The sequence below is a fragment of the Bos indicus genome, chromosome 13 (assembly GCF_029378745.1).
Source record: "Bos indicus isolate NIAB-ARS_2022 breed Sahiwal x Tharparkar chromosome 13, NIAB-ARS_B.indTharparkar_mat_pri_1.0, whole genome shotgun sequence".
NCBI classification, from domain to species: Eukaryota; Metazoa; Chordata; class Mammalia; order Artiodactyla; family Bovidae; genus Bos; species Bos indicus.
Window position 1 is genome coordinate 43,662,297 of NC_091772.1, and position 25,561 is coordinate 43,687,857.

The 25,561-nt window shown below is 40.5% G+C and overlaps 1 protein-coding gene across 1 annotated transcript in view; it reads left to right on the forward strand.

Moving 5' to 3' along the window:
* The first annotated feature begins 359 nt into the window (after window positions 1-359).
* Window positions 360-25,561, forward strand: part of LOC109568079 (dihydrodiol dehydrogenase 3-like) — a 32,645-nt gene continuing 7,443 nt past the window's right edge. The window contains exons 1-6 of the mRNA XM_019973307.2: window positions 360-11,261; window positions 14,296-14,523; window positions 16,383-16,550; window positions 17,407-17,523; window positions 18,906-18,983; window positions 19,396-19,518. Of these exons, the coding sequence (XP_019828866.2) occupies window positions 14,440-14,523; window positions 16,383-16,550; window positions 17,407-17,523; window positions 18,906-18,983; window positions 19,396-19,518 (570 nt within the window). The 5' untranslated portion in view covers window positions 360-11,261; window positions 14,296-14,439. The remainder of the gene's footprint in view (window positions 11,262-14,295; window positions 14,524-16,382; window positions 16,551-17,406; window positions 17,524-18,905; window positions 18,984-19,395; window positions 19,519-25,561) is intronic.

A 25,561-nucleotide genomic window follows, 5' to 3' on the forward strand; every position in this document is an offset into this window, starting at 1 on the left:
TATATCTTCCTCTTGGATTGACCCCTTAATCATTATGTAGTGTCCTTGCTTATCTCTTAGAATCTTCTTTATTTTAAGGTCTATTTTGTTTGATATGGGAATTGCTACTTCAGCTTTCTTTTGCTTCCCATTTGCATGGAATATATTTTTCCATCCTCTCAATTTCAGTCTACATGTGTCTTGAGGTCTGAAGTGGGTTTTCTGTAGACAGCATATATATATGGGTCTTGTTTTTGTATCCCTTTAGCCAGTCTGTTTCTTTCAGTTGGAGCATTTGATCCACTTACATTTAAAGTAATTATATATTTATATATATATTTATATATATATATATATATATATATATATATATATATATTCCTATTGGCATTTTCTAATTGCTTGGGGTTGATTTTGTATATCTTTTATCTTCTGTTATATTTCTTGACTATATAAGTCCATTTAACATTTGTTGTATGGCTGGCTTGGTGGTACTGAATTCTCTTAACTTTTGCTTGTCTGAAAAACTTTTGATTTCCCCATCAATTTTGAGTGAGATCCCTGCTGGGTACAGTAATCTTTGTTGTAGATTTTTCCCTTTCAGTACTTTAAATATGTCCTGCCATTCCCTTCTGGCCTGAAGAGTTTCTGCTGAAATACAAGCTGTTAAGCATATGCGGTTTCCTTTGTATGTCACTTGTTGTTCTCCCTTGCTTCTTTTAATATTCTTTCTTTGTGTTTAGTGTTTGTTAGTTTGGTTAGTATGTGTCTTGGATGTTTCCCCTTGGGTTTGTCCTATATGGGACTCTTTGTACCTCTTGGACTTGATTGGCTCTTTCCTTTTCCATGTTGGGGAAATTTTCAACTATAATCTCTTCAAAAATTTTCTCATATCCTTTCTTTTTCTCTTCTTCTGGGACCCCTATAATTCGAATGTTGGTGTGTTTGATATGGTCCCAGAAGTCTATGAGAATGTCCTCAGCTCTTTCCATTCTTTTTATTTTATTCTGCTCTTCAAAAATTATTTCCACAATTTTATCTTCCAGCTCACTGTTTTGTTCTTCTGATTCATATATTCTGCTATTGATTCCTTCTAGAGTATTTTTAATTTCAGTAATTGTGTTGTTTGTCTCTGTATGCTTATTCTTTAGTTCTTCTAGGTCTTTGTTAATTGATTCTGGCATTTTCTCCATTTTGTTTTCAAGGTTTTTGATCATCCTTACTATCATTATTCTGAATTCTTTTTCAGGTAATTTTCCTATTTCCTCTTGATTTATTTTGAACTCCTGTGTTTCTAGTGTGTTCCCTCATTTGTGCAGTAATTCTCCACCTTTTCTTTTTTTTTTTAAGGTATTGTGTTTGAAGTCTCCTTTTCCCAGGCTTCAAGGAAAGTTGAATTCTTTCTTTGAAGAAGGTTGAATTCTTTCTTCCTTTTGGTTTCTGACCTGCTAAAGTTGGCCTAGTGGTTTGTGTGAGCTTTATATACAGTGAGATATGTGCTGAATTTTTGTTTGTTTGGTTGGTTTTCCTCTGATGGGCAAGGCTGAGTGAAGTGGTACTCCTGTCTGCTGATGATCAGGTTTCTATTTTTGTTTTGTTTGTTGTAGATGAGGTGTGTTGCACAGGGTGTTACTGGTGGGTGGTTGATGCCGGGTCTTGTATTCAAGTGCTTTCCTTTGTGTGAATTCTCACTATTTGATACTCCCTAGGGTTAGCTCTCTGGTAGTCTAGGGTCTTGGAGTCAGTGCTCCCACTCCAAAGGCTCAGGTTTTGATCTCTGGTCAGGAATGAAGATTCCACAGGTGGTTTGTTATGGCATTAAGGGACAGTAAAATATCCAAAAGCAAGAAACCAAAGATGAACCCCAGACAAATGGCAGTTACAAAATCAGGAAAATAATAATTAAAATAATGGAATATATACATATATACCCATGAGCAAAGTGAAAACAGTCCAGCAAAAATAAAGTACAGCAGATTAATCCAGCAAACAAAGGAAATAAAAAATTGTATTTACCTATTAAGAACAAAGCTAACTTAAGCACAAACTGGAAAACAAAACTAAAGCAAGGTGCCAAGTAGGGAATAAAGCAATGAAAACAAAACTAACAAATATGTTGAGAGGAAAGGAAAGAAAGAAAAGAAAGAATATGCAAAGTTAAATAGATATAGATGAAGAAGATGTATATACATTAAAGATTACCTGTAAGGGGAAAAGAATGGTAGGAAAGAAAAATGCTGAATAAATGTAGAAAAAATATAATCAGTTCAAAAAATTAAAAATTAAAATTATAAAAAAGGGAAAGAGAAAAAAATGGAAGAAGAAAGAAAAAAGGGAAAAAAAGGAAAACTCCACAGAACTGCAAAAGCCTAATGTAGAGGCAGAGGTTTCATAACAACAATAGAAGATGTGATTGAATATACACATATACATATACACCCATAAACAAAATCAAAGCAGTCCAACAAAAATTAAGTACAATAGATTGATTTGGTGAACAAAGGAAACCAAAATTTATATCTACCAGAAGAAAACTAATTAAAGCACAAACTGGAAAACAAAACTAAAGCAAGGTGCCAATTGGGGAATAAAGCAATGAAAATGAAACTAACAAATATGTTGAGAGGAAAGGAGAGAAAGAAAAGAAAGAAAGAATAGATATGCAAAGTTAAATAGAGGTAGATAAAGAAGAGTTATATACATTAAAGATTAACTGCAACGGGGAAAAAAGTAGGAAAAGCAAACAAAGGAATAAATATAGAAAAAATAGTGGTCAGTTTAAAAAATTAAGCATTAAAATTAAAAAAAGAGAAAAGAAAATAAAAGAGGAAAACTCCATAGAACTGCAAAAGCCCAATGTAGAGGCAGAGGTTTATGATAACAATAAAAAATAAAATGTAACTGAGGAAAAAGAAAAAGCTCAAAACTTTAGTTGAATTTCTTAGTGCCAATAAAATCGACAACTACAATGGAGGGGGCAAAAAAAGAAAATCCAAAGAATCTACAGAACAAGTAAAAAAAAAAATAAGAATAATAAATGCTTTTCTTGAGTCACTGTTGTCAGAATCCTTTCCCACGCTGGAAATCACAGTCTACCTCACCTCCCTAGGATGCCCTCCAACACTGTACTTATCTCTGGACCTGCTGTGGGGGCTGCTCAGATTCTAACCTGGTCCTACTCCTGTGTGTTCTTGCCTCCAATATCCCCAGCTATCAGAGCTAGTGCATTTTCTTTTGTGGGAGCTCTCAATGGCCTTTTATATATTCCATAGGCACAAACTCTGCTTAGTTGATCATGTGGGTTTAATCTGCTGCCTTGTACAGCTGGTGGGCAGGTTTTGAGTCTTCTTCTTTAGCCACACTGCCCCTGGGTTTCAATTGTGGTTTTATTTCCACCCCTACATATGGGTTGTCCACTGGGGTTTAGCTCCTGAGGCTGCCCTGGAGGGCTTGGATTTGTCCCTGTGAGGGCCAGGTGTGGAGGTGGTACAGCTGCTTGGGTCACAGGTGTTCTGGCAGCACCAGGTACTCAGGGGAGTTCACCGCTAGGGTAGTAGAAAATAAAGTGCTCTAGAAGGTGTGGCAACCATTATTGCCCAATACGCTCCAGTATTTGTTGGGAAGCATAGTGCAAAATAGCCATAAAAGGAGAAAGTCCTTGGGAAAATGGCGAAGGGCCAGAAGTACGCGGCTTTGCACTACGGACAGAAAGACATCTCTTGCCTTTGGTTATGCTCGGCGCCAAGAGTTAATAATAAATAGGGATGTTACTTGTGAGAGCGGGTTGTGGGAGAAGGCCTAGAGTCATTTAGAGAGCGCTGTCCTTGAAATGTTTCTACTGATTATGTGTTAACTCCGTATGCGCTCTGCTGGCCGCATACTTTGAGCTCTTTGTTCCTGCTTCTATAAAAAAGCTTGACTGCAGAAATAAACTTGTCAGTCCTTGCAAGAGACTGTCCAAGTGTCCTTCATTCAGGTTTGTTGCTTCCAAGTCCCGGGGAGAAAATCCCCAACAAGTGGCTCCATGAAGAGGGACTTGAGAGAAAGTTTGAACAAAGCGACAAGCCCCTGCAGAAAGAGATAAGCAGGATGGGACAACATAGCAGGAAAAATTCCTTTCATTTCTATAATGCATCATTTTTTGAAACAAAACGGTGTTAATGTTTCAAGAGATCAGTTGAATGACTGCTATCATATACTAGTGGAACATAATCTATGGTTCCCGGAGGAGGGGACGCTTGATCTTGATGTATGGAAAAGGGTTAAAAATAATATTTTGCGAGCATATCGGCAGGGAGTTCGCATTCCGACTCAATGGTGGGTTACCTGGTCACTCATATGGGCTGTCATAGAACAAATTGAAGGACATAATATTGATTTGGAGGTAGAGACTGTTCAGTCTTTGCATGAATATGAGCTTGATGAACAAGACATGCAAGGTACTTTGAAATGCAAGAATGTCATGCTCAATCAAACACAAACCCTGGAAAAACAACTTGAGGATGTATCTATTAAGGATGTGCCAAAACCGAAACCGCTTAAGGTGGAAGTCATTTCGTTCAGTGGACAGCCCAAATCTAAGGTTTTTCCTTCTGCTCCGCCTGTAACAGCAATTGCTAACTTTGCTCGTACCAATCATTTCACTCCTCCTCGGGAGATGCCTGCTTGCACTTTCGCTTTCCCAATGCAATTTAATCAACCTGCCCAAGACCAAAATACTTGGGCTAATCTAGATTTTGGCATGTTGTCTAGCTTTAAGAAAGCATGTACTCTGTATGGACCTACTTCTCCTTACTGTATAGAATTTCTCAGAGGATGGGCTGACCATTGGATGCCATATGATTTTTTCCAAGTAGCAAAGATGGTTTTAAATCCTCAACAATTACTGCAGTGGCAAATGTGGGTTGGTGATGAGGCCCAACAGCTGATGATTGACCAGCAATCTCGTGATAACCCTGCCAATTTAACCTATGATATACTGACTGGAACAGGGACTGTGGCCAATGTAATGGCGCAATTAGCTAATGTTACCCTTGAGATGTTACATTTCATTAAAGAAACTGCCTGCAGGGCATGGGCAAAGGTTGATAGCACTAACTCTGATGGTTCATTTGTTAAGATTATTCAAGGACATGAGAAGGAATATTCTCAATTTATAGGAAAATTAAAGGATGCAATTGAAAAATCTATTAAGGATGTGACTTTACAAAATATTATTTTAAAACAACTTGCTTTTGAAAATGTTAATGAGGAATGTCGATCCGTGCTCAGACCTATTCGAGAGACTGGCTCTCTTATGGAATATTTGAAAGCATGTAGGGACATCGGGTCTATGTCCCATAGAGCAACATTGGCAGCATTGGAAACCTTTAATGTACAAAAGGCTGCTAATACCAAATGTTTTAACTGTGGGAAGCCCGGCCATATGAAAAAACAATGTAGCCTGCCAACACAGGCTGGAAAAAATAATACTACTTCTAATAGGAAGAGACCCCCAGGAGTATGTCCAAGATGTAAAAGGGGGTTTCATTGGCTGAATGAATGTCATTCTAAATTTGATAAGGATAGAAACACTTTGAACCCCGGTGCACAGCAAAAACAACAGGGAAACTGATAAAGGGGCCATCCTCTAGCCCCACTACAAAAGGAGGACCTAGCGTTATGACGCTACAAGCAGCTACATCTAAGAGTGCTTGCATTGATACACCTAGTCCTTATGGCATGGAACTAATAGAATTATACAACCCCCACAAAATTCCCACTGGATATTATGGCCCGATTCCACCCGGGACAATGGGACTGATTTTGGGACGTAATAGCTGCACAATGAGAGGTTTAATGGTATTGACTGGTGTTGTGGACAAAGATTATGAAGGGGAAATACATGTTATGGTAAATGTTATGAAAACGGGAAATGCATACTTACAAAAAGGGGAACATTTTGCACAATGATTACTTTTGCCATATGTTAAACCAATGAAGGCACCTGATAAAGTTCGGCAGGAAGGCTTTGGTAGTATCAACCTTATTGCTGCACTATCCACCTTATTAAAGGAACATCAGAAACCCATGCTTACTTTACGCATACGGGGAAAGAATTTCACAGGCATGTTAGATACTGGAGCTGACATTTCAATCATTAGAGCTGCAGAATGGCCCCTCAATTGGGGTAAGGTTGTGACTCCTTCTAGACTATTAGGAGTGGGTGAAGCTGATGCCACATAAACTTTTGTCAGTGCATCCTATTTACAAGTGTATGGCCCTGATCAAATTGTAGCTTATCTTAAACCATATATTACTGATATCCCTATCAATTTATGGGGACATGATTTTCTTGAACAAACGAAAGCCACAATTTCTTTAAATGAACCTTTTTAATGGGGGCCATTGAGTTAACACCGCTGCCCCTCGATTGGGAATCTGATACCCCAGTATGGACACCTCAATGGCCCCTAACTAAAGAAAAATTGGCAGCTCTTATGCAATTAGTTAATGAACAATTACAAAAAGCTCATATAGAAACTTCATTTTCCCCATGGAATTCCCCTATTTTTGTAATAAAAAAGAAATCAGGAAAATGGCGAATGTTGATAGATTTAAGAAATGTTAATAATACCACGTCACCTATGGGGCCCTTACAACCCGGATTGCCCTCCCCTTCTATGGTACCAAAAGGATGGTCTGTAGTTATTACTGACTTACAAGACTGCTTTTTTACTATACCTTTGCAGCCTAAAGATAGAAAACATTTTGCCTTTTCAGTTCCTTCTATAAATCACATGGCTCCTGTTAAAAGATTCCAATGGAAGATGCTACCTCAGGGAATGATGAATTCCCCTACCATTTGCCAATATCTCATATCTGTTTTATTACAACCCATTAGAGACAAGTATCCTACTGCATTTATAATTCATTATATGGATGATATACTTCTCTTTATGGAATCTGAACTCTGTTTACAACAGTTATATAATGAAGTTACTATTACTCTTCAAAATCATGGCCTGCTTGTTGCGCCAGATAAAATTCAGTGGAAAGCACCCTTTAATTATTTAGGACATGTTATGGAAGAATCTAAAATCAAACCTCAAAAAACTCAAATTTCTGTGCAATCTCTACGCACACTGAATGATTTTCAAAAATTGCTAGGAGATATTAATTGGCTACGGCCATCTGTCGGCATCCCCACCTATGCCTTACAAACAGCCCTAGGTAGCTAACAAAAGAGGCCAAAGAAGAACTGGCCTTAATGGAGAAACGCATTCAACAATCTTTTTCAACTCAGCTAGATTATGATAAACCAGTTTCTTTATATATATTCCCTACTGAACATTAGCCCACTGCAATTATAGCTCAGCATAGCCCAATATAATGGGTATATTTACACACTAAACAGTCTAAAAAAATTGCATCATATATTGAGAAAATAGGGCACTTAATTGTGTCAGGAAGAAGCCATGTACAAACTTTGACTGGATTTGATCCATATGCAATACACGTTCCCTTGACAAAACAGGAATTGCAAATTGCCTTACAGTATAACCTGATCATGCAAATGGCATTAAGTGATTTTCAGAATGTTATCTCATTTCATCTGCCGAAAGGATAATTGTGGGACTTTCTACAATGTACTAAATTCATTGTAACTAATATCATTGCATCCCAGCCTATTATCAATGCACCCACCTATTTCATTGATGGCAACAAGAAAGGCCTAGCAGGGTTTGTCGGCCCTGATATCAAAGAGAAATTACCCACTACCTATTCTTCAGTACAAAGAGTGGAGTTGTATGCTTTATATGCTGCCGGGAGCCGGCATATTGAATGCATATTGCATATGGAGTGCAGCACTTTCCACAGCATCATCTTTCAGGATCTGGAATAGCTCAAATGGAATTCTATCACTGCTGGGAGCCAGCGTGAGGAACCCCGCCCATGACAAAGGTCATGAGGAAGGAGGCTCGGCATACGCCAAGGCGGGATCGAGCTTCAGGAGTCCCCCTGGAAATTCTCGAGCATCTAGCCCCAAAACCAGAGTCTGCCTACTTTCTGCTTTGTGCTTTCACCTACACCTCTGATTTTACGGAGGGCTGTCCCCCACTACCTCTCTCTGAAAAAAGTTAGCTTACAGTTCCATTTAATAATTCCTGGGTGTGACCCTGTTTAACCTACAAACTCCTTTGGAAATCCTCTAGCCTGCCTGAATAGATTTTTCCGGCCACATGTAATTGTTCAGAGCCTCCCAACTGTGAGAGGCAGGAGATGTTCTAAACTGTCTAAACACAGATTCTTTCGAGTAGTTAAAAGATTGATTAGAAATTGTATTGGTGAAGGGATTTTCACTTGTTGGGCCAATGTTTGCTGCTGAGTTTCCATATCCCTTACCTGCTGTGTCCCTGACAGTGTATTGATTAATATAATTGGTGTAAGTAGTAGCTTTAATGTTTGTAACCTGGGACCCTTGAGTTAATTCTTTTTCTTGTTATAGCCCACCACACCTTTGCTCTGTAGGAATGCAACTTTATCTAACGCTTTTGGAGGGTGGCACTTGACTTATCACCTTTAGAGAAAAATAAGTTTTCTGAAGAAAGGGTCTTAAAATGTTAACAGGCCTCCGGGCCAGAAGATGATGCAAATCACCTAAGCTTTTGCATATGATAAGTTTGCAGGAAGAAACCCTGGCTTGCTGCCTGACTCTACCCCTTCCCCCATTATCCTCTATGCATAACTTAAGGTATAAAAACTACTTTGGAAAATAAAGTGCGGGCCTTGTTCACCGAAACTTGGTCTCACCATGTCGTTCTTTCTCTTACCTTCTGGCTGAATTATTCAGCCTCTTTTCTCCACTGAATTTCCTCACTGAGCTATCCTTATTTCAGCCTCTTTTCTTCACTGAATTTTCCTACTGAGCTATCCTCATCCTATTACTCTTTATATCTTTGATAAAATATTTAAATAAATAGGTCGCCGACGCCGTCCCCGCTTCGAATACCCTGGTTCAGCCGGGGCTGGTCCCCAGCAATATGCTCTTTTGTCGCTTCAACCATAATCATTCAACGTATATACTGATTCCAAATACCTTGCTTCCCTTTTTCCTGATTTTGTTACCGCCTTTCTATACAACCTAGATGAAGAATTATATACTCTCTTTTCACAGGCTCAAGCTTTAATTCGCTCACGTACGGAACCTTTCTTTATTGCACATATACGTGCTCATTCAGGTTTCCCTCTGGTCGCAGGAAATGATGCTGTTGACAGGCTCATAGCTCCCATTTTTACATCTGCCAGTGATGAACATGCTAATCTTCATACCAATGCTAACAGATTGCACTCTAAATACCATATTCCTCTCACTGAAACACGACATATTATTAAAATCTGTGATGTCTGCGCCCCGCTGCACGTGCGTACTAGGATTTCAGGAGTTAATCCCCGAGGGCAACAGCCTAACTCCCTTTGGCAATCTGATTTCACTCACTGCTCCTTAAGAAAATTTTCTTTACTTTTTGTCTCAATAGATACATTTTCCAACTCTATCTGGGCAGTACCTGTCTCTTCAGAATCCAGCAAACACGCCATTTCTGCACTCTTACTCACCTTCCCCGTTATGGGGATTCCTTCTGTCTTGAAAACAGACAATGGACCTGCATTCACCTCGCATTCATTTCGTTCATTTTTATCAGAATGGAACATAACATACACTACAGGAATACCCTATAATCCTCAAGGTCAAGCCATTATGGCAAGAGCCCACCGCACCCTAAAAACTCATTTACTAAAACAGAAAGGGGGAATATGGAAGAGGAGATACACTTCTTATTCTATGAACCCTCAATTACTATTATCTTTAATTCTTTATTCCCTGAAATTTTTAAATTTAACAAAAAATAATTCTGTCTATCTGTGCAGATAGACATTTTGCAGAAGACAAAAACAGCAAATTAGAAATCAATACACCAGTATGGTATAAGCAATTTAAACAGTGGCTGCCAGGAATCTTACGACTCCTAGGCAAGGGTTATGGTCTTGTCATTGCAGATGGAGAGGAAATCTGGGTTCCCCTTCGCCATGTCCACTACCGAGAAGGACCCCAAGACCGGACTCTCTCGGGAAGTGACAAAGTTGACGCAAAGGGTCTCGCAAAAGATCTTCCCATCAGGTGGCCTAAGTATTGGTTCAGCTTTAGCATAAGTCCTTCCAATGAATATCAGGACTGATTTCCTTTAGGATGGACTGGTTTGATCTCCTTGCAGTCCAAGGGACTCTTCAACAGTCTTCTCCAACCCAGTAGTTCGAAAGCATCAATTCTTTAGAGCTCAACTTTCTTTATGGTCCAACTCTCACATCCACACATGACTACTGGAGAAAACACAACTTTGACTAGATGAAACTTTGTCAGCAAAGTAATGTGTCTGCTTTTTAATATGCTGTCTAGGTTGGTCCTAGCTTTTCTTCCAAGGAGCAAGTGTCTTTTAATTTATGGTTGCAGTCACCATCTGCAGGGTTTTGGAGCCCTAGAAAATAAAGTCTGTCATTATTTCCATTGCTTCCCCATCTATTTGCCATGAAGTGATGGGACTGGATGCCATCACTTATTGGTACCATCACTTATGGATGCCATAATATATCGGTGACATATCCAAATCTAATGCCATGAAGTTTTCCCTCTAGTTTCTCTTATAAGAGTTCCGTATTTGTGTCTTATATGTGTCAGTCTTTGATGCATATTGAGTTTTGTGTGTATGGGGTGTGAATGTGTTCACAACTGGGCACTTGAAACAAACACAAAATACCCACTCTTTGTAGACTTGTGCCATGTCCTGACTGGCCTTCACTAGTTAACTTGACTTTAGTCCTGGGATTAGCCCAATAGTTAAGCTACGGGCACTGAGTTCATTTATGAGTCAGCATCTTGCCTGGAGTAGGTGTGCCTCTTTGATTCTCCTGAATATATGGCTGTTTTTGAATGCCTTCCGTCCCCTAAATCCACACCCTGTTCCATTTAAGGTTTTATATGCTCTAGTCTATGTCTCCACCCTTAATTCCTTGTCCCTGGCCCCATATATATATATAGACTCCCTGCAATAGTAATAAGCCACTCCAGCTGCTCTTTAGTTTAAGCTTAGGTTTATGAAAAACAGACACCAGTCTCCAGGCAACACCCAAATAGGTTGGAACATTGCATTAAGGTTTTTGTGATCGATCTGGTTTGCTGGAGGCAACTGGGAGCTGAACTGCCGCCCTTTACAGATCAAGACTGCTGTGTACAAGTCAGGGAAGCGGTAAGTGGGAGTAAATGAAATGACCTTCTGCTCTCTTCTGGAATTTTCCTGATAGTGTGTTTAATGTATTCCCGTAGTTTTGTTCGTTTCTAGAGCTCCTGTGAGGTTTTTCATCTGGTTTCTGATTGTTTTCTCACATTTCTAAGGGAGAATTCAATACTTCCAGCTTCACAACATCCCATTGTATCAATACTTCTTGATTTCCCTGACTCTTCCCATATTTGTAACAATTTAACTTGTGTACAGATTCTTCTTTTATGAGTAACCATTGAGCAAGATAGTAAAGTAAATAAAATCGTTATCATTTCCATTATGATATCTTAGCTGTGGTATATATACACAATGGAGTATTACCCAGCCATTAAAAAGAATGCATTTGAGTCAGTTCTAGTGAGGTGGATGAAACTGGAGCCTATTATACAGAGTGAAGTAAGCCAGAAAGAAAAACACCAATACAGTATACTAATGCATATATATGGAATTTAGAAAGATGGTAACAATAACCCTGTATAGGAGACAGCAAAAGAGACACTGATGTATAGAACAGTCTTTTGGACTCTGTGGGAGAGGGAGAGGGTGGGATGATTTGAGAGAATGGCATTGAAACATGTATAATATCATATATGAAATGAGTCACCAGTCCAGATTCGATGCACGATACTGGATGCTTGGGGCTGGTGCACTGGGACGACCCAGAGGGATGGTATGGGGAAGGAGGTGGGAGGAGGGTTCAGGATGGGGAACACATGCATACCTGTGGCAGATTCATTTTGATATATAACAAAACCAATACAATATTGTAAAGTTAAAAAATAAAATAAAATAAATAAATAAAATAAAATAAAAAGTTATACAACTAAGTCCAAGGATTAACCCTTGTAAGGGTCTGTTTGCACACTACACATGGTATCCTGAAACTGTTAATAATTAATCTCAAAAAAACACTCTGTTAGAATGTGTGGTTTTGGGATTCTTTTCAGGATATCACCACTGTCAGGTCTGGATAGCAACATAATTATGGTGGTGGGGAAAGTAAAAAGGCAAATTTATCTTCATTTGAAGTTTTCTTTATTAAGAAATAATATTTTGAAAAATGCTTATTAATCACTCCCTTAAATTGTGTGATTCTCTATATGTGTGTATGTGTATCAGCAGCTTCCCTGATAGCTCAGTGGGTGAACAATCTGCCTACAATGTGGGAGACCTGGGTTTGATCCCTGAGTTAGGAAGATCCCCTGGAGAAGGGAAAGGCTACCCACTCTAGTGTTCTGGCCTGAAGAATTCCATGGCCTATATAGGACTATATCCATGGGGTCGCAAAGAGTCAGACATGACTGAGCGAGTTTCACTTCACTGTATGTGTGTATGTGTATACTGTAAGATAGTTAATTATTTCAACTGATGTTTGATCAAAATCAAGCTTCATATTAGAAAAATGAAAAAAAAAATTGTGTGGAAGTTTCTAGTCTTCCCTGGTGCCTCAGATGATAAAGAATGGTAACAATAACCCTATATACGAGACAGCAGAAGAGACACTGATGTATAGAACAGTCTTTTGGACTCTGTGGGAGAGGGAGAGGGAGAGGGTGGGATGATTTGGGAGAATGGCATTGAAATATGTATAATATCATATATGAAATGAGTCGCCAGTCCAGGTTCGATGCACGATACTGGATGCTTGGGGCTGGTGCACTGGGACGACCCAGAGGGATGGTATGGGGAGGGAGGAGGGAGGAGGGAGGAGGTTTCAGGATGGGGAACACATGTATGCCTGCGGTGGATTCATTTCTATATATGGCAGAACCAATACAATATTGTAAAGTTTAAAAATAAAATAAAATTAAAAAAAAAAAAAAAGAATCTGCCTGTAATGCGGGAGACCTGGGTTCAATCCCTGGGTTGGAAAGATCCCCTGGAGAAAGGACATGGCAATCCACTCCAGTTTTCTTGCCTAGGGAATCCCATGGACTAGGAGCCTGCAGAATACAGTCCATGAGATCAAAAGAGTGGTACATGACTGAGCAACTAAGCACAGCACAAGCTTCATATTAGACAATGAAAAAAAAGTTATGTGGAGGTTTCTAGTCTAATATATGGTCAATAATTGTTCATTCAATCTCAACATTATATAATTAATGATTCAGTTCAGTTCAGTTCAGTTGCTCAGTTGTGTCTGACTTTTTGCAACCCCATAGACAGCAGCATGCCAGGCCTCCCTGTACATCGCCAACTCCCAGAGTTTACTCAAACTCATGTCCATTGAGTTGGTGATGTCATCCAACCATCTCATTCTCCGTCATCCCCTTCTCCTCCTGACTTCAATCTTTCCTAGCATCAGAGTCTTTTTAAATGAGTCAGTTCTTCCCATCAGGTGGCCAAAGGATTGGCGCTTCAGCTTTAGCATCAGTTTTTTCAATGAATATTCAGGACTGATCTCCTTTAGGATGGACTGGTTGTATCTCCTTGAAGCCCAAGGGACTCTCAAGAGTCTTCCCCAACACCACAGTTCAAAAGCATCAATTCTTTGGCACTCAGCTTTCCTCATACTCCAACTCTCACATTGATGCATGAACTGGAAAAACCATAGCTTTGACTAGACAGACCTTTGTTGGCAAAGTAATGTCTCTGCATTTTAATATGCTATCTAGATTGGTCATAGCTTTCCTTCCAAAGAGCAATTATCTTTTAATTTCATGGGTGCAGTCACCATCTGCAGTGATTTTGGAGCTAAAGAAAATAAAATCTGTCACTGTTTCCACTGTTTCCCCATCTATTTGCCATGAAGTGATGGGACAGATGCCATGATCTTAGGTTTCTGAATGTTGAGTTTTAAGCCAACTTTTTCATTCTCCTCTTTCACTTTCATAAAGAGGCTCTTTAGCTCTTCTTTGCTTTCTGCCATAAAGGTGGTATTTTCTGCATACCTGTGGTTAATGATTTAACCTCAGGTCAATGATTTAATCAGTGTAATTAATGATTACACTGATAAAAATGCAAACGAGTTAATTGACTTCAATCCTTTTCTTATGCCCAGGGTACTGATTTCACCTTGCCCCTCCTACAATGTATCTGCTAACACTAGAGAGTGCAGCTAGGGCATTACCTCACTGGCATTTATAACCTGTGAAGGCAGAAGAGAAAAATCGGAGTCTGCTTAGTTGGAGGAGCAAAACAGACAATGGATCCCAAAAGTCAGAGAGTGAAGCTTAATGACGGCCACTTCATTCCTGCCCTGGGATTTGGCACCGGTGCACCTCCAGAGGTAAGTGTGGTGGTTTGGGGTTGAGATATAAATAGTAAGTGGATGCAACATGAGTGGAAGGAGGTTAAGGTTCTTAAGCACTGAGTTCCTGGGTGACTCTAGGAGGATCATGTGGTTCCATTAATCAGGCCAGAACCATGTCCTGTGAAAGGGGAGCGAGCATCCAGTCTTCACTCTGCATCAGGGTCTGAGGCTGTGCTCACCTGCAGATTACTCTGGGTTCCCCTCCAGTTTCTATCTCTTTCCCAGCTTGGCAGAAGAGTGAGACTCAACTGTCAAGATCACTGACTGTCAGCAGACTGGCTTTGAGGGTGATTGCAATGGCGGTGTTTTCTGTATATATCATTTCAGAACTCTTTCCTCCTTCAGAAACACATGACTCAGTGAAATAATTGAGGTCGGAGGGCCTAAAGATAAGGTGACAGAAATCTAGTGGGAGAGAATTGCTTTTCTCCTGTGGTATACCTGCTCAGTGCCAGGCAAGACACACTCCAGCTGTGTTTGGCCTTGTACTTCTGCTTGGAAACTTTTTCTGATGGGAACTATACTATCATTTGAAGGGATAATGCCAGGCTTTTTACTATATCCTTGGATTTTGTAGTGCCTTTTTATTAAAGTATCATTTTCAGTCCTTGGGTATAAGAGGGACTAGTAGACAAGTCTCTAGACTGGAAGCCAGAAACTTTGCTGTCCATCTTGCCTTAGAATATGTAGTTGCGACAATTGACTGTTCTTCAAACTTTGAATCTCACTTTTCTAATTTACAGAACAGAAGACATTTTGCAGGTAAAAGATGGGGTTGTTCACTTTGCAAAATGTGATGAGCGAAGGGAATGGGTCCAGGCTAGTACAGAGCTCACTGGTTCACTCCTCAGTACACCCCACAAGGCACATGATCATAAAGAAATGGAGACTAGATCCAACAGGGGGAACTTGGACCAAGCATCTACCTGCCTGAAACATGAAAAATCCTGGATTACAGAAACATATTGCAATATTATTTGGCTTGAAAAAGGAAGTTAATCTCACCATTTGCAACCACACAGATGAACCTGGAGAACATTAAGCTAAGTGAAATAAGCCAGAAATAGAAAGACAAATACTACATGTTCTCTTCATAAGTAGAATCTGAAAAAGTGAACTCACAGAAGTAGAGTGTAGAGGAATGGTGACCAGAAGCTGGGGACAAGGTTAGGAAAAATGGAAAGATGTTGGTCAAAGGTCCAGACCTTCTGTAATGAGATAAATGTACCTGATGTACAGTTTGGTGACTATAGTTAATAGATATTAAGTATCCTCATGAAAACACCCCAAAAGTTAGCTATGTGAGATGATGGGTCTGCTAACTAGCTTGAATGTGGTAATCGGTAACAATGAATAGTTACATGAGAACATCACTTTTTACACCTTGAATAGATACAGCTTTTATTTGGTGTTTTCTGTGTGGTAACACTGGTAGACAGAGGTCTTAGAAGCTTTCACCTGGTTTCTTGATGTATTTACCATCCCCTTGTAGTTTTATTGATTTTGCTTCAAACATCTCACTGTATAAATCATATCCATGACTACAATTTTATTCTGAGTCCTTTGGGTTTTACCACCAGATCACTGAACCTAGAGGGTATTTGGGTCCTCTGATGCCTGTGATCAACCAGTGATAGCCTGGGGTTGAAGGGTTCCTGGGTGTCCATTTGATCACTGACCAGGAACATGCAGGGAAAGTGTTATGGGTTCCTCACCACACATGCAGAATGAATCAAATGCATGAAGAAATGTTGGTTCTTGATAAGATTAAGCTTGTGCCTTAGGAATCTCTTAATCATCTGGATATTCAATTACTATTTTTGTTGCTTATGTAGGTTCCTAAGAGTGAAGCTGTGGAGGTCACCAAATTTGCTATAGAGGCTGGGTTCCGGCATATTGACAGCGCTTATACATACCAAAATGAAGAGCAGGTTGGCCAGGCCATTCGAAGCAAGATTGCCGATGGCACTGTGAAAAGAGAAGACATATTCTACACTTCAAAGGTGCTGTGTGTGTTGTGTTTGTGCACATGTGTGCAAGTGACTGGGGTAGATGACAATTTGGTAATAGAAGCAGTAGTTTAGTGAAGGTGCTTATTGGTACCACTGTTTTCACACTTATTTGTATCTTAAATCTAGTATCCTTTTTCTCTCACTGTGTCCTCCTCTCCCAAAAGAGTGCAACTATAGCTTTATCATCATGGTGTGTTCAAATTTTAATTTTACATGAAAATCACTTTATTTCTTTGAGCCCAGGCCAGAGCAGTGTAATTTATTATGGGCTAATGAATCAGATAGACCTGGGAGCAGATTATAGCTTTTCTTATCATCTGGGTGAGTTTCTCAAATTTCTTCACATTCTGAATCTCAGTTCTCAGCTCCAAGAGTAAGAGAGCATTGGGAGAGACACTTTGTGTATTATACAAGATCTAGCCAAAGTGTCTTGAATTATGTTCTGCTCATATTAAAGTGTTCAAAGCATTTCCCCTTATAGTTATGTAAACAAGATAGTAATTAATTTTGAGAAGATGGATTGTTTGGTCAAAGTAGACTAAGGTTCTGCTTTTATACTCTATCAAGCATAGGTCAGTTGATGGGTATGGTAATTATTTGATAAAGTTATTTATATCTTGATTAATTTCATTCCATTGTGAAAGATGTATGGGTGATAAATTCAATCAAATAATGATGTCTACATGGGTAGGTTAGATAAAGAATGGAACTCAGGAAGAAATGAAACTTTTTTCCCATGGTCATCTCTTTCTAACCAATAACAATGTCTAGTTATTAAGTGAAACAAGTCAAACAAAATCACATGAAGCAATCATTTCCCACAGCTTCCTTTGTTTAATCTCTGCAGGTTTGGTCCACTTTCCTTCGTCCAGATTTGGTCCGACCAGCATTGGAAAAGTCACTGAAAGATCTTCAACTGGACTATGTCGATCTCTATATTATTCATCAACCAGTGGCTTTGATGGTAGGTGATTTATGTGATCACCTTTGTTCTATTTCTTGGGTCAGAATGTCTATAACTTCCATGGATGGCTGACAAGATTTTTCTTAGTTAGGTTGAAGGAATGATTACACTAGAGTAGATCTCTTAATCATTTGTGATCATCTTTTGGGGGAGGTTCTTTGAATTTCTTACCTGTCTCCAGAGAAACAAATTAAATAATCCAAGACTCTGTCTCAAAATCTTGAGGAAGTAGAAATAGGTGAATTCTGTGCATGGCGCTGATTAGGCCTGGGAGTTGGGATTTCACATCCAGAGTTTAGTGCAGAATGCTGAGCGCTGACACGGCCTCATACCTGAACAGGATGAGGTCTTCTCATCTCTCACCCTTTCATGTTTCGTGGATTTGGTGATGTCCTTCTGGGTGGGCCTAAACCTCACAGTCTTCTCAGGACTCGGGAGACCTGGCCTCCGCTGTCGCCTGGATTCATAGTGAGGTTTGCAGACTGCACTTAGCCATTAAGAACTGCATTATGTAGAGGGGAATTTTCCAGTTATTCCAGTGGTTAGAATTATGTGCTTTCAGTGCTGAGTCAGGGTATTTTGAGGGAATGGGTTCAATTCCTGTTCAGGGAACTAAGATACAGCAAACCCATGGCACAGCCAAAACAAAACAGCAAGAACAACATCTATTATGCAGAACAATTTTTTAGAATACAGAATTCTGCTCAAGCCATCCTTTGCCAAAGAGTTTATTGGACTATGTAGATGGCAATTCCCATCTACATAGATTTAAGGATTCCTAATACTTGACAGAAATGTCTCTGTTTTTCTATTCCTTATAATGACATCACTCTTAGTTTTATTTTTATCTCAGCATTTTCCATGGGTGGCAGAATGACCGTGATCTGTTCAAGCCTCATTCTCCAGAATATTTGAGAGTATGTCTGCTTCTTCCACAAAGCTTATCAACCTAAAGAGAACCTTGCTGGTTCATGTATATGTCCTGAAGCTATCAGATGTTTAGAGTGAAAAGGAATTTTTATATGTAGTCCAAGTCAAGATTGCAATTTTTATGCAGGCAGTAAAATAGAGGCATTTTGCAAGAGGAAAGGCATAAGGGGCAGAAAAAATTTCACTTAAGGCACTGACAGTTCCCATGAGAATGTAGGAAAATTATATCTATGAAAACATATAGTATGTAGAAGAGATTACTGGAAAACTGCCTTCTAAAGACATTGCTGATAACTCCATTTGCAAACCTCTTTGCAAATATTAGTATGCAGAAAGTAAATGAACCTCATGGAGGTTTAGCATCCACATTTAGTACCAGATGTGCCTGGCAAGCTGGCTAAAAGTGGAGAAATTATTTGGTGATATCTCTGAAATGACTGCTTCTATTCCAGCCAGGGGAGACACTTTTCCCAACAGATGAAAATGGAAAACCGATGTTTGACTCAGTGGATCTCTGTCGCACATGGGAGGTGAGTCTGGGGAGGAGAGAACCAGGGGAGGAGCCAGGAGAGGGGGAACCTCCTTCCTCTTTTCCCTTTGTGAGAATTTGCTGTGGACCATCACACTCAGCAGTTCATGAATCCAAGGGCTGGGATGCTGGGGTTGAGGGGAGGGAACCATTGCTGAAATGTCCACAGAAAGGAAAAAATTGGAGAATTTGGGACAGTGTAGATAGACATCTCTTTCGTTCCATGTGATTGTCTTCTCCAGGTTTTTTCTAAGGAAGAGATGATACTTCTTCTTGTTTCATGACCTTCTTCCCCTTTATCTTCTTGATAAGCAATGCTTATTCTTGACAAGAAACCCTCTTAATGATTTTTCAGCATTTCTTATCGCTATATTGCCCACTCCAAGTGACTGTTCACCACCCCTCCCTCCCAGGCCCTGGAGAAGTGTAAGGACGCAGGGCTGACCAAGTCCATTGGGGTGTCCAACTTCAACCACAAGCAGCTGGAGAAGATCCTGAACAAGCCGGGGCTCAAGTACAAGCCCGTCTGCAATCAGGTGAGCAGCTCAGCTCCTCTCCCTCCTGTTCTTCAGAACCTCCTTCTTACACTGGAGCCTGATGTCTGTCTGTCCTTCGCTCCTGTTCATCTGACCTTTGTGGAGAGGGGATTCTACAGAACTAAGCTTGTGTCTGGACTGTGTAAATAGAATCTATAACAGTATCTTTGATCAACTCTGGGTGGAAAAGATGGGGATGGCTTCCTGCTCAATTGTAGTGGGGACTGAGGGAAGGCAACAGAGATGAAATTCCTCCAGAACTTAGAGGAAGGAGGTGTTTCACTGAGCTGAACACATGACCAGATATCAGGTGTGAAAGTGCTCAGATGAAACTGTGTACAGGAAGGAAGACCATGAAAACATGGAATGGGAAGTAAATAAAGAGAAAACCAAGTGAGACAGGTGTTAAGGGTTTGTGTGGAGTTTGGATGCCTGAATCCTTAGTCTTGGTGTCCCAGCTTCAACAGGGAGCACAGTACAGAGAAATGTGCTGGAGACTATGAAAGTCACCCAGGTTAGAGGATGAAGTTAAACGCTTATGTTGATCCTAACAGTTTATGGAAGAGTTGCTCAGGATTTAGAGCAGATCTTGTGATTTCAGATCAGTTCAGTTCAGTTGCTTAGTTATGTCTGACTCTCTGCAACCCCATGGACTGCAGCACACCAAGCCTCCCAGTCCATCACCAACTGCCAGAGCTTATTCAAACTCAAGTCCACTGAGTCATTGAGGCCATCAAACAATCTCATCCTCTGTTGTCCCCTTTTTCTTCTGCCTTCAATCTCTCCCAGCATCAGGGTCTTTTCCAATGACTCAGTTCTTTGCATCAGGTGGCCAAAGTATTGGAGTTTCAGCCTCAGCATCAGCCCTTACAATGATCATTCAGGAAGGATTTCCTCTAAGATTGACTGGTTGGATCTCTTTGCAGTCCAAAGGATTCTCAAGAGTCTTCCCCAACATCACAGTTCAAAAGCATCAATTCTTTGGCACTCTGCTTTCTTTATGGTCCAACTCTCACATCCATACGTGACTACTGGAAAAAGGATAGCTTTGACTAGATGGTCCTTTGTTGACAAAGTAACATGTTTGCTTTATAATATGCTGTCTATGTTGATCACAGTTTTTCTTCCAAGGAGCAATCATCTTTTAATTTCATGGCTGAAGTCACCATCTGCAGTGATTTTGGAGCCCCCATAAATAAAATCTCTCACTGTTTCCATTGTTTCCCATCTATTTGTCATGAAGTGATGGGACTGGATGCCATCATCTTTATTTTATGAATGTAGAATTTTTAAGCCAACTTTTTCATTCTGTTTCACTTTCATCAAGAGGCTTTTAGTTTATCTTCACTTTCTGCCATAAGGGTTGTGTCATCTGCATATCTGAGGCTATTGATATTTCTCCCAGCAATCTTGATTCCAGTATGTGTTTCATCCATCCAGGCATTTTGCAAGATGTACTCTGCATATAAGTTAAATAAGCAGGGTGAAAAACATACAGCCTTGACTTATTCCATTCCCACTTGGAACTTGTCTGTTGTTCCATGCTTCCCTGGTGGCTCAGATGGTAAAGCATCTGCCTGCAATGTGGGAGACCTGGGTTGGATTCCTGGGTTGGGAAGATCCCCTGGAGAAGGAAATGGCAACCCACTCCAGTACCATTGCCTGGAAAAACCCATGGACGGAGGAGCCTGGTAGGCCACAGTCCATGGGGTCACAAAGAGTTGGACATGACTGAGCAGCTTCACTTTCCTGTTGTTCCACATTCGGTTCTAACTGTTGCTTCTTGAGCTGCATACAGATTTCTCAGGAGGCAGGTAAGGTGGTCTCGTATTCCCATTTCTTGAAGAATTTTCCAGTTTGTTGTGATCCAGTCAAAGACTTTGGAATAGTTAATAAAGCAGAAGTAGATGTTTTTCTGGAACTCTCTTACTTTTTTAATGATCCAGCAGATGTTGCCAATTTCATCTCTGTTTCCTCTGCCTTTTCTAAATCTAACTTGAATATCTGGAAGTTCACAGTTCACGTACTGCTAAAGCCTGGCTTGGAGAATTTTGAGCATTACTTTAGTGTGTGAGATGAGTGCAATTATATGGTGGTTTGAGCATTCTTTGGCATTGCCTTTCTTTGGGACTGGAATGAAAACCGACCGTTGCCAATCTTGTGGTCAATGCTTAGTTTTCCCAGTTTGCTGGCATATTGAGTGCAGCACTTTCACAGCACCATCTTTCAGGATTTGAAATAGCTCAACTGGAATTCCATCACTTCCACTAGCTTTGTTCCTAGTGATACTTCCTAAGACCCATTTGACTTCCCATTCCAGGATGTCTGGCTCTAGGTGAGTGATCACACCATTGTGATTATCTGGGTTGTGAAGATTTTTTTTTGTATAATTCTTCTGTGCATCCTTGCCACTTCTTCTTAATATCTTCTTCTATTATGTCCATACCATTTCTGTCCTTTATTGAGCCCATCTTTACAGGAAATGTTCCCTTGGTGTCTCTAATTTTCTTGAAGAGGTCTCTAGTCTTTCCCATTCTGTGGTTTTCCTCTATTTCTTTGCATTGATCACTGAAGAAGGTTTTCTTATCTCTCCTTGCTATTCTTTGGAACTCTGCGTACAAATAAGTATGTCTTTCCTTTTCTCCTTTGCCTTTCAGTATTCTTCTTTTCATAGCTATTCATAAGGCCTCCTCAGACAACCATTTTGCCTTTTTGCATTTCTTTGTCTTAGGGATGGTCTTGATCACTGCCTCTTGTACAATGTCAAGAACCTCTGTCCATAGTTCTTCAGGCACTCTGTCTATCAGATCTAATTCCTTCAATCTATTTCTCACTTCCACTGTATAATCGTAAGGGATTTGATTTAGGTCATATCTAAATGGTCTAGTGGTTTTTCCCTACTTTCTTCAATTTATGTCTGAATTTGGCAATAAGGACTTCATGATCTGAGTCATAGTCAGCTCCCAGTCTTGTTTTTGCTGACTGTATAGAGCTTCTCCATCTTTGGCTGCAAAGAATATAATCAATCTGATTTTGGTGTTGACCATCTGGTGATGTCCATGTGTAGAGTCTTCTCTTGCATTGTTGGAAGAGGGTGTTTGCTATGACCATTGTGATTTCTTGGCAAAACTCTGTTAGCCTTTGCCCTGCTTCATTTTGTACTCCAAAGCCAAAGTTGCCTGTTACTCCAGGTGTCTCTTGACTTCCTACTTTTGCATTCCAGTCCCCTATAATGAAAAGGACATATTTTTTTGGGTGTTAGTTCTAGAAGGTCTTGTTGGTCTTCATAGAACCATTCAACTTCAGCTTCTTCAGCATTACTGGTCGTGGCATAGAGTTGGATTACTGTGAGATTGAATGGTTTAACTTCTAAACAAACAGAGATCATTCTGTTGTTATGGAGATTGCATCTAAGTACTGCATTTTGGACTCTTTTGGTGACTATGATGGCTACTCTATTTCTTCTAAGGGATTCTTGCCCACATATAATTAATGCTTATCTGAGTTAAATTCACCCATTCCAGTCCACCCAGCCCACCCATCCGGTCCAGTCATGATTCTTGAAATGTTGATGTTCACTATTGCCATCTCCTGTTTGACCACTTCCAATGTGCCTTGATTCATGGACCTAACAATCCAGGTTCCTATGCAATATTGTTCTTTACAACAACGGACTTTGCCTCCATCACCAGTCACATCCACACCTGGGCATTGTTTTTGCTTTGGCTCTGTCTTTTCATTTTTTCTGGAGTTATTTCTCCACTGATCTCCAGTAGCATACTGGGCACCTATCGACCTGGGGAATTCATCTTTCAGTATCCTATCTTTTTGCCTTTACATGGGGTTCTCAAGGCAAGAATACTGAAGTGCTTTGCCATTCCCTTCTCCAGTGGATCATGTTTGTCAGAACTCCACCATGACCCGTCCGTCTTGGGTGGCCCTACATGGCATGGCTCATAGTTCATTGAGTTAGACAAGTCTATGGTCAAATGTGATCAGTTTGGTTAGTTTTCTGTTACTGTGGTTTCCATCTGTCTGTCCTCTGATGGATAAGGATAAGAGGCTTATGGAAACTTCCTAATGGGAGAGACTGACTGAAGGGTACGGCAGGCCACTGCTGACACTTACCTCTGCTTGAGAGACTCAAACACAGTTCTGGCTCAGTCTCAGTGTGGTCTCTGTGTCCTGGTGCACACAAGGTTTTTTTGAGCCCTCCGAGGTCCCTGGCGGGTACAAGTTTTGATTCTAAACGTGATTTTGCCCCTTCTACTCTCTTGCTGGGGCTTCTCCTTTGCCCTTGGATGTGGGGTTCTTTTTTTGGTGGGATACAGCATTCTCCTGTTGACAATGTTCAGCAGCGAGTTGTAATTTTGGAGTTCTCACAGCAGAAGATGAGCACATGTCCTTCTACTTCACCATCTTGAAGACTTGTAGACTCATCATCCCCAGAGGCAACATTTTTCATTGGTACTGTTTCATGGGGGTTTGTTGGTTAATATTGGGTACCAAAAATGCAAATTTTCCTTTGTCTTGTGTGGCTAAGGGGATTGTATAAAAACAATCTTTAAGATCCAGAACTATAATTGGCCAATTCTGACGTAAGGCTGAAGGGGATGGGAGTCCAGGCTGCAAGGTCCCCATGGGTTGCATTACTGCATTAATCAAAGCTCATGAAGCAGCCTCCATTTGCCTGATTTTTTATGGGCTGTGAAAACTGGAGTATTCCAAGGACTAGCATTCTCCTCTATGTGTCCTGCTTGAAACTGTTCTTCTACCAAGGCTTGTAAATGTATAAGTTTCTCCCTTGCTAGAGGCCACTGATATACCCAAGCAGGTTTAGAGGTAAGTCATGTTAGAGCTGTGGCGTGTGGTGGCAGAGAAACTTTAATGGCCCCTCAATTAGCCCTTTTCTGTCCAGTTTCGGGTGAATAGGTAAGGAAGAAGGATCTCCCTGTAAATCTTTCCTAGCTCTTTTGCTGGTTGGTATCCCATTCTTGCCATCGTATGATCTGCCTTTTCCTTATTGGAGAGAACTAGGTGCCAATGGGCAAGCAGATCTCTGCCCCATAAATTACAGGGAATTTCTGCAATAAAAGGTTGGAAGTGAGCAAGCTGTTTGTCGGGCCCTAGGCAAGGAAGAATTGCTGCACTTTGAGCAAATTGTTGAGGTTTCCCCAAGCCTGATTATCTTTTCCTGGGGTTCAGTCAGGGGCCAATCAGCTCACCATTGAGGAGAAGTAATGATGGCAATGTCAGCCCTAGAATCTAAGATTTCAGAGAACGTTTTTGCTTGGATTTTAGCCTGACATGTGGGCCGATCTGAGAGTATTTGTTGAATAAAGCACACTACTTGATCACCTGCGCTCCCAAATCCTTGTTCTCCTCTGGTGACAGGATTATAGTTGTTAGGGGCATGGTAAGGCAAGAGAAGGAGTTGAGCAATTTGTTGAGCTTGAGGAATGACATGGAATTAAAGGGAGAGAGCCATTACTTTAATTTCTCCTGAATAGTCTGGGTCAGTAAGGCCAGGAAGAATTTGGAGGCCCTTAAGGGTAAGGCCACTTCTGCCCAGAATGAGTCTTATGGTCCCTGGTGGCATGGGACCTTGGATCTCAGTAGGGATTGCTATTGGGTGGTGGTGGGGGGTGGGAATCCAATTCATTAATTGAGACAGTTACTCAGGGTGGGAGGTCCAACCCAGCACTTCCACTGGTAGAGACTGAGAGGCTGGAGATAGACTGAAGGGTGTGCTGGAGGTCCTCACAGTGTATGCCCCCACTGTTTGTGGGGCCTAGGGCTGGCCCTGATGGCAATTTCCGGGCTGCAAAGGGGACCCATTCCTATGGAATTTTGATCTGCATTGATTAGCCCAGTGATTGCCTTTTTGGTACCTAGGATACAGTCCTGATGTTTTATTTTCACCAGTAGACGGAGGTATTGTAACATCTGTTTTGGGCCCAGAACAGCAAGCCTTTTTCATATGTCTGGGTTTTCCACATTGAAAGCATTTGACATGGGAAGAGCTAAAATTGTTTTTAAAGGC